The sequence below is a fragment of the Hyperolius riggenbachi genome, chromosome 9 (assembly GCF_040937935.1).
Source record: "Hyperolius riggenbachi isolate aHypRig1 chromosome 9, aHypRig1.pri, whole genome shotgun sequence".
Classification (NCBI taxonomy): Eukaryota; Metazoa; Chordata; class Amphibia; order Anura; family Hyperoliidae; genus Hyperolius; species Hyperolius riggenbachi.
In genome coordinates this window covers 13,584,004-13,600,250 of record NC_090654.1, presented here as the reverse complement: position 1 = coordinate 13,600,250, position 16,247 = coordinate 13,584,004, and the positions used below count along the sequence as shown (strand labels likewise).

Below are 16,247 nucleotides of genomic sequence, written 5' to 3'. Positions count from 1 at the left end.
ATGCTTATCGTTCCCTTCTTTGTTAATGTAAGTTTGCCTTCACTTTACTGATGATTTATTACATGTGTGCCCACCTGGCATTACAGGGATCCACCCTATACCACCTCCCTTTCCCAGTCTCCAGTCTGGCTGCTGAGTGAAAACACTGTGGGCCTCACCATGTGAATAACATCTCAAAGTGTTCCTCAGGTTTCTTCTGAAAACACCAGCCTGGTGCCAGTAACCACCAAGCTCTTACCAAAACACCAGCCTGGTGCCAGTAACCACCAAGCTCTTCCCAAAACACCAGCCTGGTGCCAGTAACCACCAAGCTCTTCCCAAAACACCAGCCTGGTGCCAGTAACCACCAAGATCTTCTGAAAACACCAGCCTGGTGCCAGTAACCGCCAAGCTCTTCTGAAAACACCAGCCTGGTGCCAGCAACCACCAAGCTCTTCCCAAAACGCCAGCCTGGTGCCAGTAACCGCCAAGCTCTTCTGAAAACACCAGCCTGGTGCCAGTAACCGCCAAGCTCTTCTGAAAACACCAGCCTGGTGCCAGCAACCACCAAGCTCTTCCCAAAACGCCAGCCTGGTGCCAGGAACCACCAAGCTCTTCCCAAAACACCAGCCTGGTGCCAGTAACCGCCAAGCTCTTTCCAAAACACCAGCCTGGTGCCAGTAACCACCAAGCTCTTCCCAAAACACCAGCCTGGTGCCAGTAACCACCAAGCTCTTACCAAAACGCCAGCCTGGTGCCAGCAACCACCAAGCTCTTCCCAAAACACCAGCCTGGTGCCAGTAACCACCAAGCTCTCCTGAAAACACCAGCCTGGTGCCAGCAACCACCAAGCTCTTCCCAAAACACCAGCCTGGTTCCAGTAACCGCCAAGCTCTTCCCAAAACACCAGCCGGGTGCCAGCAACCACCAAGCTCTCCTGAAAACACCAGCCTGGTGCCAGTAACCGCCAAGCTCTTCTGAAAACACCAGCCTGGTGCCAGTAACCACCAAGCTCTTCCCAAAACACCAGCCTGGTGCCAGCAAACACCAAGCTCTTCCCAAAACACCAGCCTGGTGCCAGTAACCACCAAGCTCTTCTGAAAACACCAGCCTGGTGCCAGTAACCACCAAGCTCATCCCAAAACACCAGCCTGGTGCCAGTAACCACCAAGCTCTTCCCAAAACACCAGCCTGGTGCCAGCAACCACCAAGCTCTTCCCAAAACACCAGCCTGGTGCCAGTAACCACCAAGCTCTTCCCAAAACACCAGCCTGGTGCCAGTAACCGCCAAGCTCTTCTGAAAACACCAGCCTGGTGCAAGTAACCGCCAAGCTCTCCTCAAAACACCAGCCTGGTGCCAGTAACCACCAAGCTCTTCCCAAAACACCAGCCTGGTGCCAGCAACCACCAAGCTCTTCCCAAAACACCAGCCTGGTGCCAGTAACCACCAAGCTCTCCTGAAAACACCAGCCTGGTGCCAGCAACCACCAAGCTCTTCCCAAAACACCAGCCTGGTTCCAGTAACCGCCAAGCTCTTCCCAAAACGCCAGCCTGGTGCCAGCAACCACCAAGCTCTTCCCAAAACACCAGCCTGGTGCCAGTAACCACCAAGCTCTCCTGAAAACACCAGCCTGGTGCCAGTAACCGCCAAGCTCTTCTGAAAACACCAGCCTGGTGCCAGTAACCGCCAAGCTCTTCCCAAAACGCCAGCCTGGTGCCAGCAACCACCAAGCTCTTCCCAAAACACCAGCCTGGTGCCAGTAACCACCAAGCTCTTACCAAAACACCATCCTGGTGCCAGTAACCGCCAAGCTCTTCCCAAAACACCAGCCTGGTGCCAGTAACCACCAAGCTCTTCCCAAAACACCAGCCGGGTGCCAGCAACCACCAAGCTCTCCTGAAAACACCAGCCTGGTGCCAGTAACCGCCAAGCTCTTCTGAAAACACCAGCCTGGTGCCAGTAACCGCCAAGCTCTTCCCAAAACACCAGCCTGGTGCCAGGAACCACCAAGCTCTTCCCAAAACACCAGCCTGGTGCCAGTAACCACCAAGCTCTTCCCAAAACACCAGCCTGGTGCCAGTAACCGCCAAGCTCTTCTGAAAACACCAGCCTGGTGCCAGTAACCACCAAGCTCTTCCCAAAACACCAGCCTGGTGCCAGTAACCACCAAGCTCTTCCCAAAACGCCAGCCTGGTGCCAGCAACCACCAAGCTCTTCCCAAAACACCAGCCTGGTGCCAGCAAACACCAAGCTCTTCCCAAAACACCAGCCTGGTGCCAGTAACCACCAAGCTCTTCCCAAAACACCAGCCTGGTTCCAGTAACCACCAAGCTCTTCCCAAAACACCAGCCTGGTGCCAGTAACCACCAAGCTCTTCCCAAAACACCATCCTGGTGCCAGTAACCGCCAAGCTCTTCTGAAAACACCAGCCTGGTGCAAGTAACCGCCAAGCTCTCCTCAAAACACCAGCCTGGTGCCAGTAACCGCCAAGCTCTTCCCAAAACGCCAGCCTGGTGCCAGCAACCACCAAGCTCTTCCCAAAACACCAGCCGGGTGCCAGGAACCACCAAGCTCTTCTGAAAACACCAGCCTGGTGCCAGTAACCACCAAGCTCTTCCCAAAACACCAGCCTGGTGCCAGTAACCACCAAGCTCTTCCCAAAACGCCAGCCTGGTGCCAGTAACCGCCAAGCTCTTCCCAAAACACCAACCTGGTGCCAGTAACCGCCAAGCTCTTCTGAAAACACCAGCCTGGTGCCAGTAACCGCCAAACTCTTCCCAAACTTTGGTGACCACCTTGAGGTATCCAAAGGATGAATAGGTCATCACTAAGGCACCAAAGGTGTTTTCTGGTGGCAACCTGATCATTTTTCATTGCTAAGTGTTCAGGACTTGCTGTGTGTCTGTTCTGACGTGGGTTCCCTCCTCTAGAAGTCATTGAAGCCCCAGAGAGACATCTTCAATGGAACTTGGGGTATATACTATAGGTGTAAGGATTTTGGTGGGTGGTCAGGCTTCTCTTAGTTTTTGTAGTGGTGGGGGGGGGGGGGGGGATGAGAAAAAATAAATGCTGCCATGAATTCAGTTCCTATGCTTCTTATCTTCAGGCGTTGATGTTCTGGGTGGTGGACAACTTTCTAATGAAGAAAGGAAAGACAAAAGCTAAATCAGAAGAAAAAGATGGGAGCCCCGAATCTCGGAATGGTAACAAAGTGCGATACCGACGGGCAGCCTCTTATGATGAGTCGGAGTCCGAAGTAAGCCAAACCTATATTACACATTCTAATTTGGGTTTTGACTCTAAAATGTTTGTAATATATTGGACTTGGCAAAGCTTGAATGGGCATACACAATCCCATACTGTGATATTGATATAGGCCAACGACTTGGCTAATGCCATCTGACAGGAGTACACCCATCGCCTCCTATGACCAACACTAGACAGTAAAGTCCTCTGACACTACTGGGATGCATCCATCACTTCCAATGACCAACACAAGACAACAAAGTGCTCTGACACTACTAGGATACACCCATCACCACCCATGGCCAACTCTAGATAAGAGTACACTGACACTACTTGGATGCAGCCATCACCTCCTATGGACAACAGAGTCCTCTGACACTAGTGAGATACACCCATCACCACCCATGGCCAACTCTAGATAAGAGTACACTGACACTACTGGGATGCAGCCATCACCTCCCATGGCCAAAACTAGATAATGGGATCTGCAATTTGTAAATTTTTCTTAAATGCCACTATTAACCATTTCTGCCGCCTGGACATGAGCCTCAGGTCCGGGCGGCTGCTCTGCTGCGGTGCTGCACTTCGGCGCGATTGCGGGTGCGCCGAAGTGCGAAGTGATGGTTCCCGATCACCGATCCGTGTCCCCAGCAGAAAAACCGAAGCGCTCTTACTAGAGGCTTCAGCCTTTCTGCAAAAAATTTTTTCCATGTCCCCCTTGTGCTTCCGCTTTAGCGAGAAGCACAAGGAGAAAAAAAAACTCAAGGTGGCCATCTTGTGGCCAAATAGTAAAACTACATCTACATATTTTTTACATTACATTTTTTACAATTTACACATATAACATTAAAAATTAACTGTTTATTTCCAACACCAAAATATTACCCAAATAAAATTTTTAATGGAAAAAAAAATTACAATAAAAAACAAAACATAAATAGTTACCTAAGGGTCTGAACTTTTTAAATATGCATGTGAAGGGGGTATACTACAAACATTTTTTAAATTATAAGCTTGTAAATAGTGATGGACGCAAAACGGAAAAAATGCACCTTTATTTACAAATAAAATATTGGTGCCATACATTGTGATAGGGACAAAATTTAAATGGTGTCATAACCGAGACAAACGGGCAAATAAAATACATAGGTTTTAATTATGGTAGCATGGATTATTTTAAAGCTATAATGGACGATAACTGAGAAATAATGAATTTTTTCAATTTTTTCTTATTAATCCTGTTAAAATGCATTTATAAAAAAATAATTCTTAGCAAAATGTACCACCCAAAGAAAGCCTAATTAGTGGCGGAAAAAAACAAGATCTAGATCAATAAATTGTGTTAAGTAGTGAGAAAGTTATTAGCGAATGAATGGGAGATGAAAATTGCTTTGATGCATAAGGTGAAAAATCCCCGCGGGCTGAAATGGTTAATGTCCTGTTCCTTTTTTGAGTTTTGAGGACAGGAAGCTTTTATTTAACTGAGCAGAATGGATTAGACAAGCTACTTAACTGGTATTCTTCATGGCCTACATGAAGAGGGCAAAATCAGCTTTAAAGGGTTACTCCGTAAGATGCTAGTAATTCTGGCTTCCTAGCAAATTTTAGATTTGTCTTTATTTTGCAAAATTGATAATTAGATCATTAATATAAAAACCTAGAGAAAGAAACCAACAATAGGTCCCAACATGGGCCATAATATATGCAGTGGTTCAAGGATAACACAGAATATCTCAAAACAGAAAAGGTTAAAGGTCAGCAGTCTACAATGATAAAATGCCTCTAGGGTCAAGTGAAGTAAATATAACATTTGCAGAAAGCATCCATAGGAAATAAACTCAACTAGGGTCAAGAAGAAAAGTTAACGTAATATTAATGCTATATATGTTTTAAACAATACCGGTTGCCTGGCTGACCTGTTGATCTCTTTGGCTGCAGTACTGTCTGGATCACACACCAGAAACAAGCATGCAGCTAATCCAGTCTGACTTCAGTCAGAGCACCTGATCTGCATGCTTGTTGAGGGGCTATGGCTAAATGTATTAGAGACAGAGGATCAGCAGGACAGCCAGGTAACTGGTATTGTTTACAAAGGGAATAAATATGGCAGCCTCCATAACCCTCTCAAATCACGTGTGCCTGAATACAAATTGTATGCACCTTGCAATCGGGCCAATAAAAATTGTGAGGAAAGTGCATTGGATCAGCAAATTGAATTTTTAAACCTATTTCAGAGATGTTTTTTTGCAGAATATTAAAAAAAAAAAACCTGTTCCTTAAATGTTTAACTATCTTAAAAAGAACCTGGGGCGGGCAGATGTGACACAGAGGCAGGCGTGTTCTCTGCCTAACGACATGCCACTGTATCCCCCCAACGCTGCTCTATGCCCCCCCCCCCCCCCTCCACACACACACACACACACGAGTTTAGCAACAAGATGTGTTTGCTATCTCGGAGGTAAACACAGGGAGAGGCATTCTCTCTTCAAAACGCCCACCAGGGGTGTTCCTGCAGGGTTTCCTGAGCTGCCATTGGGCAGCTCTCTATCCCTGGCCGCACCCCCTGCCACTCCCCCCTCCTCCCTGCACGCTGAGAGTGAGAGACAGTCTCTCAGTGCAGTGTCGTGACCTATAGGTCGTGAAAGTGGGCCATTGCAGCCCACGAGAGCGGCGGTTTTTGCGGCTACCTGATCCCCTCAGCCCCCGCATGGATCAGGTAGCCTACTTTTAATTTTTTTTCTTCATTTTTTAAGCCCACCTCAGGCTATCTTTAAGTGACTCAAGGACCTCAATTAGGCAACATAGATTTGGAGATGTTGTGGAAGTTATATTGCCTTTAAAGGGAACCTTAACTGAACGGGGGGTATAGAGTTTTACTTACCTGGGGCTATTGCCAGCCCCCTGCAGCAGTCCTGTGCCCTCGGTGCTGCTCTGGAATCCTCTGGTCCCCCGCTGTCACTTAGTTTCGTTTTTGACGACTCACCAGTCGCCGGCCGCCATGCGTATTATTGGACGCATTCACCAATGCAATTAGCGCTATTGCGGACCGCAACACGTACAAAAATACGCGTTGCCGCATTCCGCACGCGTAGATATGCGGCAACGCGTATTTTTGTACGCGTTGCGGTCCGCAATAGCGCTAATTGCATTGGTGAATGCGTCCAATAATACGCATGGCGGCCGGCGACTGGTGAGTCGTCAAAAACGAAACTAAGTGACAGTGGGGGACCAGAGGATTCCAGAGCGGCGCCGAGGGCACAGGACTGCTGCAGGGGGCTGGTAATAGCCCCAGGTAAGTAAAACTCTATACCCCCCGTTCAGTTAAGGTTCCCTTTAAAGCAAACCTAAAGTGAAAAAAACCTTTTAATGAACTGTATGTGTAGTACAGATAATTCATAGAACATTAGTAGCAAAGAAAAGTATCCTATTTTTTTTCCAATTATATAGCTTTTTACTATGAAACAGAGCAGCAGAGCTAATGACCCTTTGGACCTCCCTGCAGTAAATCCTTATCCCAAGCGGTCTCTCACTGTTTAAGTGCTTTAGAAAACAGCATCGGATCCAATACAAGAAGCTCTTTTGCTTAGATAACTGAAGTGTAACTCTTCCTATACTGGAAAACAATATGGGATTTCTTTCTTTGCTACTAATGTTCTGTTTCTTACCTGCACTACACATACAATTAATAATCTAAAAAAAAATTTGGCTTCAGGTTTGCTTTAACCCCCATGCGGCCGTCTCCTGCGTTCTTGTACGCTGACAATTCATTTTCCATACCGCATTTTATAATTACCGTGAAGGAAATTTGTATTCTTCTTCCCAAGTAATAATCAGTTTGCGTTCCTAACCATGTGCGTGTAAACAGTGCCCTCATTGTTTTATGAAGCCGCGGCAGAGCTGCTGTTGGCATGTTTATGTTGGCAGGGTTTGTTCCACTTAACACAGCTACCTTCTGTATTGTGCGATGTCCTAACGGCTAAAAAAGGCAAGACATGTCTTCAGTGCTCCCACCATAACCCTGAAAAATGAGGCTTTCTTGTGGTTCAAGTTATTGTACCATGAAACTAGTCCTTCCTCACTTCTGTAGGGGTGATTTACTAAAGCAGAATAGCAGCAACCAATCAGGCACCGGGGATTACTGACAAAATAGGAATTACTGTTTCCTGCTGTCAAACCGTTTAAAAAACTTTAAACCATCAGCAGTTCTCATTTGAGATAAGTGCACTGCGTTTGACTTTAGTCAGCAGAACTCACTGTGCTGTAAATTCTTGGAATGCTTTCATCTCTCTCTCTAGCAGAAAACATAGAAACTGCAAGCAGATGTCCTCTGTTATTGCCTCACACTGCCCCCTAGTGACAAGTGGCCATAAATACACATAACAGCAGTATTAATTAGAGGCAGGGAAATGTAACAAACAAGATTAAAAGCTTGGAGTACTTGCAAGCCTTTAAATAAATTGGTTGCTAAAAGGTTAACCCCCTTTTTTTTATTTTTTCTTCCAGTTTTGTATATGCTCTTGTTCGCAATTAATCTTTACCAGACTTTAGCCAAACTTTATAAACCTTGAGTGGATAAGTTGTTTTCTGTGCATCTCTGCTTGTTCCCTGTTTGACCAATAGATGAAGCATGTTGGTGATGGCGAAACTCATTATGTTCTTGTTCTTTCTCCGCTCTAGATCCTTATATCAGCAGATGATGAAATGGAAGAATCTGATGGTGAAGAGGACCTGCGCAGGTTAACAAACTCAAAATCTATAAAGAAGAAGAAGCACCGCTTTGGCCTACCTGTATGATACCCCTCCCATACTTTGCACAACTCCGCCTCCGCTGAGCTGACACTTTCAGGAGGAGTCTGGCTTCTGGAGCTCGGGAACCCTTCAAGGCGCTACCTCTGATGTTCTGTTGGCCTCATAAGATGGGGGTGATGAGGACTGCTTTCAGCAGGTGATCTTCACTGCCGAGAGGGTGAAGGATCAGGCACAAGACTGCGGTTGTACGAACCCCGCCCTCTTCTACGCTTCCTGTAGGCCAAGAATGGAGAAGAATGCAGCAGCTTGATTGTCCTGCCTGCAATGGTCAAATGGTTCAGCCATCCATTTCCGTCAGACAATTCATTCCAGGTTTGGGTAAAGCAAGCTGGCCCCACCTTCCCCGTTTTGACCTTTTTTTTTTCATCTCTCATCTCTCTTATTCAGTCCCAAAAGTAACTTAGCTAAGAATTGTGCATAATCTCTACTAACAAGATAACTCTTACGAAGACCATAAATCCAGCTCCAAGGCCATCGAATGTGAAGGGTGTGTCCAGTGACGAGCGCTCAGACGAGTTTGGGCTCAATCGGAGGACGGCACATCTTTTTTTTTCCTGAGCATTCCAATAGAATTCTTCCTATGCATTACAACGTGATTGGACATGACTCCTCCTCTGTAATGAGGTCTTATGTCCATTTTAGCTGCTTGCAAGAAAATTATATCACACCCCATACTGGATAACATGCGCATCTTTGATTTGGATCTTTTATTTTTTTTAAGACTTTTTGAGGTACTTCTCTCTCTCTCCTTTCTCCTCCCTTTTGTAGCTTTTGCAGACTATACATTCTGCAGCTTTTTTCGGACGAGGAGAACATGACCTTGTTTCTCTCGGATTCAGAATGTTTAAATCAGGACTTGGCGTGGTGGTAGCCACCAAAACGGAGTCTGGACTTTCAAACTTTCCAGCACGCCCCTTTCGCTTGGACACAAGTTGGAGATGTTTGTTTGGAAAGGACCTTGACGTCATCTCTTAGGCTTCTGAGGTGTCCGTTGAACACGCCACCTCCATGTATTCAACACTAAATCATTTACTTGTTCTCAAAACAGAACTTTTCCAGGGACGACGCTGACCTCTCAAGTGTCTACAGATCAAATGGGATTTATGAACAACCTAAGCGTGTGTTTTTTTTCCCTCCCGGACCAGGAGGTCTTGCATTACCCCTTTATACTTAAGAACCCCCTTCCCCCTAAGCTCCTACATGGATGACTTGGCCTTAATTTTGTTTCACTGTTACCGTCACCTTAATGTTACGCCATTCCCATGATCCTTTGCTCTCAGGGCTACCGTCAAGCCGTTGCTGTGCAATGCTTCGCTGTCCTCCCTGCCAGTGCGAGGGTTCCTGTAGTGTTCCGGAGTTCGTCTTTATGTGTTTTTGCACCTTTTTAATTTATATTTTCATATAAAGGAACGTTTTCTGCTAAAGGTCAAAAAGGGTGACAAAAACTTTTTTGTCTATTTTTTTTCATATAAAATTTTGTGTGTTACAACAAAATACATTGGAGGTACAAACCCTAGTTCTGTTTCTTTTTTTTCTTTTGTATTTTTGCGCAGGAGGATTTCTGTACGCAATTCTCATCCATTGTTTTTGCTGTTTTTATCAAACTTTGGTCACGTGAAGATGGAGCTGACCCACATAGGTGTAAACTTTCATTTTTAGGTTTAACGTAAACCTGAGGGGGGTAAAAAGGATAAAGTAAACCTGAGATTAAACAACCACAAGGATTTTCACTTATCCGGGGCTTCCACCAGCACCCCTGTAGTCTGTGAGCTTTCGAGCATTGGGCTTTCGAGCATTCAACTACTCGAATTCGATATTAAAATGAGGCTCAGTTGCCTCAGGTGTGACCACGGGAGACTGGGGGTTACTTACCCAGAAGTCAGACGGCTTCTATGCCTATCGCTCCACTCGCACACGACCTATTGGACTCGTTCCAACACTCGCTACCACACTTGCTCCTTCAAGCCCTAAGGCAGAAGTGCGGTATTGAGCCGTGGAACGTGTCCCATAGGTCGTGTGCGAGTGGAGCGATATGCATAAGAGCCTGACGGACTTCTGGGCAAGTCACCCCTCGTCTCCCGTGGTCACACCTGAGGCAATCGAGCCTCCATTTAAAGGGGAACTATGGCGAAAAATTGTAAAATTTTAAAATATGTGCAAACAGACAAGAAGTACGTTTCTTCCAGAGTAAAATGAGCCATAAATTACTTTTCTCCTATGTTGCTGTCACTTACACACTTACAATAGGTAAAGAAATCTGACAGAAGCTTCAGGTTTTGGACTAGTCCATCTCTTCATAGGGGATTCTCAGCAAGGCTTTTATTCTTTATAAAGATATTCCTTAAAAAGGATTTAAACAATGATGCTGACCAGCTTCCCTGCTCACTGCACAGTTTTTTGGCAGTTGGACAGAGCAACTGCCATACACTAAGTTAAAGACAAAATAAATACCGAGAGCCCAATAGAGGCGCTATTCGTGACCTTGAGACCATACTGTGTACTCCTATCTGTTTATTGCCTGAGGAAGCGGGAACATACCCGTAAAACGCGTTGCACTGTTTTGGAGTATATTAATAAACCTGTTGTCATAAACTGACGGTATCTTGTCTGCTTCGGGAAGGCGAGTCCACCACCACCTCCTGAGGGATTTTAAGCCTTTTAGAACTTTTTATCCTGCTGGCACTAAGTGCTTTTGAAAATAAATAAATCCCTAAGAATCCCCTATGAAGAGATGGACTAGTCCAAAACCTGTTGCTTCTGTCAGATTTGTACTACCTACTGTAAGTGACAGCAACATAGGAGAAAAGTAATTTATGGCTCATTTTACTCTGGGAAAAACGTACTTCTTATTTGTATATGTTTGCGCACATTTTACATTTTAAAAATTTTCACTATAGTGCTCTTTTAATTTTGAATTCGAGTAGTTGAATACTCAAAAGCCCCTCCCTGCTGTGGGCGTCCTCCTGAGCTGCTTCATTCTCCAGCTGTCAGCCCCGGGAGCGTTCTACACCTGTTCAGTTAAGGCTTGCAACTGCTCAGGCACAGAATGCTTCCGGCCAGTAGTCCCTGCCTCATTCTTTTGGGGACTTTACTGGGAGGACAGCAGCAGAAAGAGGGTACCGGGCGGGGCTGGAGGAAGCGAAGGTAAGTATAAATCCTTGTGCGTCTTGATCTAAAATACTCTTACATAAATATACTTACCTGAAAGTGGATCCGAGATAAACTTTTACACATTGCATAATTGTGTTCCTTTCATATAGTTTATAGGGCATTCCTCAAGCCAAATACTTTTTTTGTTTTGTTTTAATACTCTAATTCCCTATAAACTAAATAAGCCTCGCCCACAGCTCCTTTTGTGCCTTGGCACTGTAGCAAGGGCTTATGGGAGCTCAGTCTGGGCAGGAGGAGGAGGAGGTTCCTAGCCACTGATTTCAGAGGGGAGCAGGAGAGGGGACTGAATTTACACACAGGCAAGCTGAGAGCATCTCCAGCCCTCAGCATGTGACAAACAGAACGTGGCTGCTGTCATTGTATCACATGAATAAATAATCATAAACTGTTGAAGCTGTTTGCAGCTAGATATGCTGTGTAAACTTCAGATAAGATATATAGACAAGTTACTTGTTATAGTTAGTTTTTCATCTCGGATCCGCTTTAATGATATAAGCTCTCCAGACCCTCCAGGCTTCTTATTGCCTCTGGCCTCTCCTCCGTCTTGCCACTGTAGCCCTCCGTTCGGAACTCTGGTGTGATCACCACGCCACATGCTTCTCTGTACATGCTATTGCCAGGCTGTGTGCCCTCGGGGAGTGTCTTGGGCATAAGTAATTGTAATTATTTTAGAACTATGCGTGCCCAAGATGCCCTCTGCCATGGCACCTGTGCAGGAGCGCGATCCATGACTGGGAGTGGCTAGGGAACTACAGTGGCAAGACGGAGGGGAGACCAGGAGTCTGAAGAGCTTGAGGCAAGTATGTATCTTAACTTCCCCCCCCCCCCCCCCCTGTTACAATGTAAGTTACAAAAGCTGATTTCTGATTGGCTGCCACAGTTGGCAGCCTTATTTTTTCTTTGCTCAGTGTATGCTTGTTCTTCGGGGAATTCTTAATTAGAGACGGTCAACGATATGCTAATTATTTCAGCTCGTTTGCATATTTAATGAGAACTGTCAAAATTGTCAGGAAGTGCATTTGATTTTTATAATTTTAAGAGCATACGGTTTGCATCATATTGGCATGCAAGCAGAAATTATTAGCATCTTGTTCCCCATCCCTATTCACGACCCCTCTACTGCCAAAGAAGCCACAGCTAGTGTGTCGCAGTCCCCCTTCGAGTGGAGAGCCCACTGAGCCAGATTGACTTCTGTAAAACGTGGGGAGGTGAACCTCTGTCTGATGATCACCATTTCCTGTCCCCGGTGGGGAGACTTCCTGTCTCAGTTCCAGTGTATTATTATTATTATTTATTGGATCAGTTGAGGCCTGACAACTAGCGAATGAACAACATTTACATAAATTCTAAAGGAACAGTACCTCATTGGCTGCCCCATCGGTAACCACACCCATGGGCGTTGCAAGGAACCGCAGTTGGAGGATGTGTGATGGGCGCTCCAGAGATGTAAGATGAGGAGTCTCCAGCAGGGGCTGCAAATAAAGCGTCACACTATCAATCTATCCCCAGCACATAAAGGGAATGTATAGTGTTTTTTAAGCATTCATTTTACTCGTGTTTAGCACTAAAAAAATGTTAAAAATGTTTAATTTGAAATTTTATTGAATATTAAAAATAAACTTTCTTTTCTGTAATCTGTTAATGTGGTGCAAGGAAAAGAGATCACTGTTACATTAAAGAGGTCCTTGGCATTGGGAAAGCAAAGTCCCCAGACCTTAGTCCCCGTTGTTATCTTGCTTTTTTAAAGGACAACTGACGTGAGAAGAACATGGAGGCTGCCATATTTTTGTTGCCTGGAAGCCCTACTGATCTATTTGGCTGCAGTAGTGTCTGAATTACACCTGAAACAAGCATGCAGATTATCTGTAACGCCTGATCTGCAGCATGCTTGTTCAGGGGCAAAGGCTGAAAGTATTAAAGGCAGAGGATCAGCAGGACAGCCAGGTAACTTGTATTTCTGAAAAATAAATATGGTAGCCTCCATATCACATCATGTATGCTTTAACCACTTCAGCCTTCAGTCGTTTTCACTTTATGCATCCAAGCAATGTTTACCTCTCATTCATTAGCCTATAACTTTATCACTACTTATCACAATGAACTGATCTGTATCTTGTTTTTGCCGCCACCAATTAGGCTTTCTTTGGGTGGTACATTTTGCTAGGAGCCACTTTACTGTAAATGGATTTTAACACGAAGAATAAGAAAAAAACTGAAAAAATTCATTTGTCAGTTTTCGTCCATTATAGGTTTACATGCCTCCATAAATAAAACTCACGTATTGTATTTGCCCATTTGTCCCGGTTATTACACCGTTTAAATTATGTCCCTATCACAATGTATGGCGACAATATTTTGTTTGGAAATAAAAGTGCATTTTTTTCCGTTTTGCATCCATCACTATTTACAAGCTTATAATTAAAAAAAAAAGAAATATTTCATCTTTACATTGATATTTAAAAAGTTTAGACCCTTAGGTAAATATTGACATTTTTTTATTGTAATGGTTTGGGTTTTTTTTTATTAAACATTTTATTTGGGCATTTTTGGGAAGATGGAATGTAAACAGTAAATTTTTTTTTTTTTAAATGTGGTGTTTTTTTTTTTTTACATTTAGTTGTAGTTTTCCTTTTTGCCCACAAGATGGCATGTTTGTTTACATGACGTCACTCTAAGCGTAATATGTACGCTTAGAGCGATGTAGGGGGACGTTGGAGTCAGAAAAAGCAAAGCTTCCGAGAGAAGCTGTCACTTTTTCTGCGAGGGAGAGGAATCAGTGATCGGGCACCATAACCCGATTCATTGATTCCTGGGCTAACGATCCGCGGCCGGGAGCGCACATGGCCTCCTGGACGTAGCTAGTATGTCGAGGAGGCAAAAGTGGTTAAAGAGGCTCTGTAGTGACCTAATGATGATTTCTAACAAGTCAGATCTGATTTCCGATCACTTCTATACAAAATCGATCAGAAAAACGTGTCAGAAATAACTGATTCAACCCATCTCTCTTGCCACTTGCCCAGATGTCCTAAAGGAGAGTATGCTTGCCTGAAGAGGTGAGTTTTTCAGGTTGTGCCTAAAAAGGGTGAGTGGTGGATGTGTTGAGGGAGAGGATGTTCCAGAGGAGGGGAGAGGACTGAGAGAAGTCTTGTAGGCAGGAGTAAGAACAGGTGACAGGAGAATCTTGCTAGTAGAGCGGAGATTGCGTGTAAAATGGTACCTGGAATTAAGGTTATTTACGTAGGAAGGAGCTAGGTTGTAAAGGGCTTTGTAGGCGAGGGTAAGGATTTTATATTTTATCCTTTGTATAACTGGCAGTCAGTGAAGAGACTGACAAGGGGGGGGGGGGGGGGGGAGGGCTTGAGGAGAGGTGGATGAGGTGTGCAGCAGAGTTCATGATGGATTGCAGCGGAGTCGAATGGTTGCCAGGGAGGCCACAGAGCAGAGTTGAAATAGTCTAGACGTTAATCGGTACAAGCACCAGAAGTTTGGTAGTGTCCTGTGTGAGGAAAGGGCGGATGTGGCAGTTTTTTTTAGGTGGAGGCGAGAAGAGTAGGATAATTTTTGAAGTACCATCAACAGAGATTGTGATGTCAGGCAGAGACAGAATTGTGAGGTAAAAATATCCGTGATTTAGAAAACTGGAGGACATGGAGGAGGAGATTGCATTGAGACAGGGACACGAGCTATTAGAGTAGCCAAGTCGGGGCGTACAAATGAAATCGCCGCTGAGATAATTGGGCGCAGGATACAGCCGATCTACAGCTCACCCTGCTCTTGCACAAGTCCCAGCGCCGTTCATTACTATTCCCCCTCCTGTCCACGTGGATGGTGGGGAATTATGTAATTCGGCTGCCAGCTACTGGTGGCAACCTTCTGTGCTGTAATCCACGTGTTCGAAGGCAGGACCTCAAAGGTAGATTTGGGTATCGTCAGCGTACAGGTGATATTGGAAGCCAAAGGAACTGATGAGTTGACCAAGACCATAAGTGTAGATAGAGAAAGGGAGAGGTCCGAGGTCTGAGCCTTAAGGAACTCCAACAGTGAGGGATCATGGGTAGGAGATGGTGCCGGAGTAAAGACCCTGGAATGTCCTATCTGTGAGCCAGGAGGGGGCAAGACCCTGAATACCCATGGATGAGCGGTTTTGGAGAAAGAGAGGATGGTCCACTGTGATGAAAATGGAAGAGGGTTCTAGGTGGATAAGAAAAGAGTAGAAGCCTTCAGATTTAGTGTGCTACCACTGTACACCACATTACACTATTGGAAAAGATTTCAACCAAGTAGTATAAGAGCTTGCCTACACAATCTGTTCATAGTATTCACAATCTGCTTTCCCACATGATACATGGAGTTGGTAAAATTGGCCAATCAAGATTGGATGTGTATATGCATCTTTATGCTGCCATTTAACTACCGTTAAAGGGGCCCATACACTTACTGATTTTCCCGCCGATATACAACCGATACGAGCACAAATGCTGACCGAACGATCAATTTCCGCCCGAAATCGATCGTTCCTGACAATTCCCGTCGATCCGTCTGTGCGGAAGATTTCCCTCGATCGCTGGCGGGTCGGGAGTGCCTCGATAGCGGCATTCGAATGCCCGACGACCGACGCAATACAGCGGCAATACATTACCTGCTCCGGCCGGCGCGTATCTCCTGGTCTCCGCGGTCACTTCTCTGTGCTGGGTTCCCGACACAGTCTGGATATCTCCCAGTAAAGCTGTGCGTGGTGGGGGGGTCAATCTTACCTGTATGAGGTCTTCTTCGTCCGTCCCTCGGCGCCTCCCACGATGCGCTCCACGCGGCGGTCACGTGACTATACACTTTCTCCTTCAACCCGGAAGGAGGAAGTGTATAGTCACGTGACCGCCGCGTGGACCGCATCGTGGGAGGCGCCGAGGGACGGACGAAGAAGACGTCAGACAGGTAAGATTGACCCCCCGCCCACCCCACACCGGTAACTGGGAGATACCCGGATAGCAACTATCCGGGTATCTCCCGGATCGGATTTGAGCATCACTTGTGGTAATTCCTT

The 16,247-nt window shown here is 45.6% G+C and overlaps 1 protein-coding gene across 1 annotated transcript in view; it reads left to right on the top strand.

Annotated features, from left to right (window-relative positions):
* Positions 1-16,247, top strand: part of LOC137531932 (musculoskeletal embryonic nuclear protein 1-like) — an 86,504-nt gene that overhangs the window by 57,615 nt on the left and 12,642 nt on the right. Inside the window, exons 6-8 of the mRNA XM_068251967.1 lie at positions 1-27; positions 3,087-3,236; positions 7,904-8,014. The exon at positions 1-27 is cut by the window's left edge and continues 54 nt beyond it. Of these exons, the coding sequence (XP_068108068.1) occupies positions 1-27; positions 3,087-3,236; positions 7,904-8,014 (288 nt within the window). The remainder of the gene's footprint in view (positions 28-3,086; positions 3,237-7,903; positions 8,015-16,247) is intronic.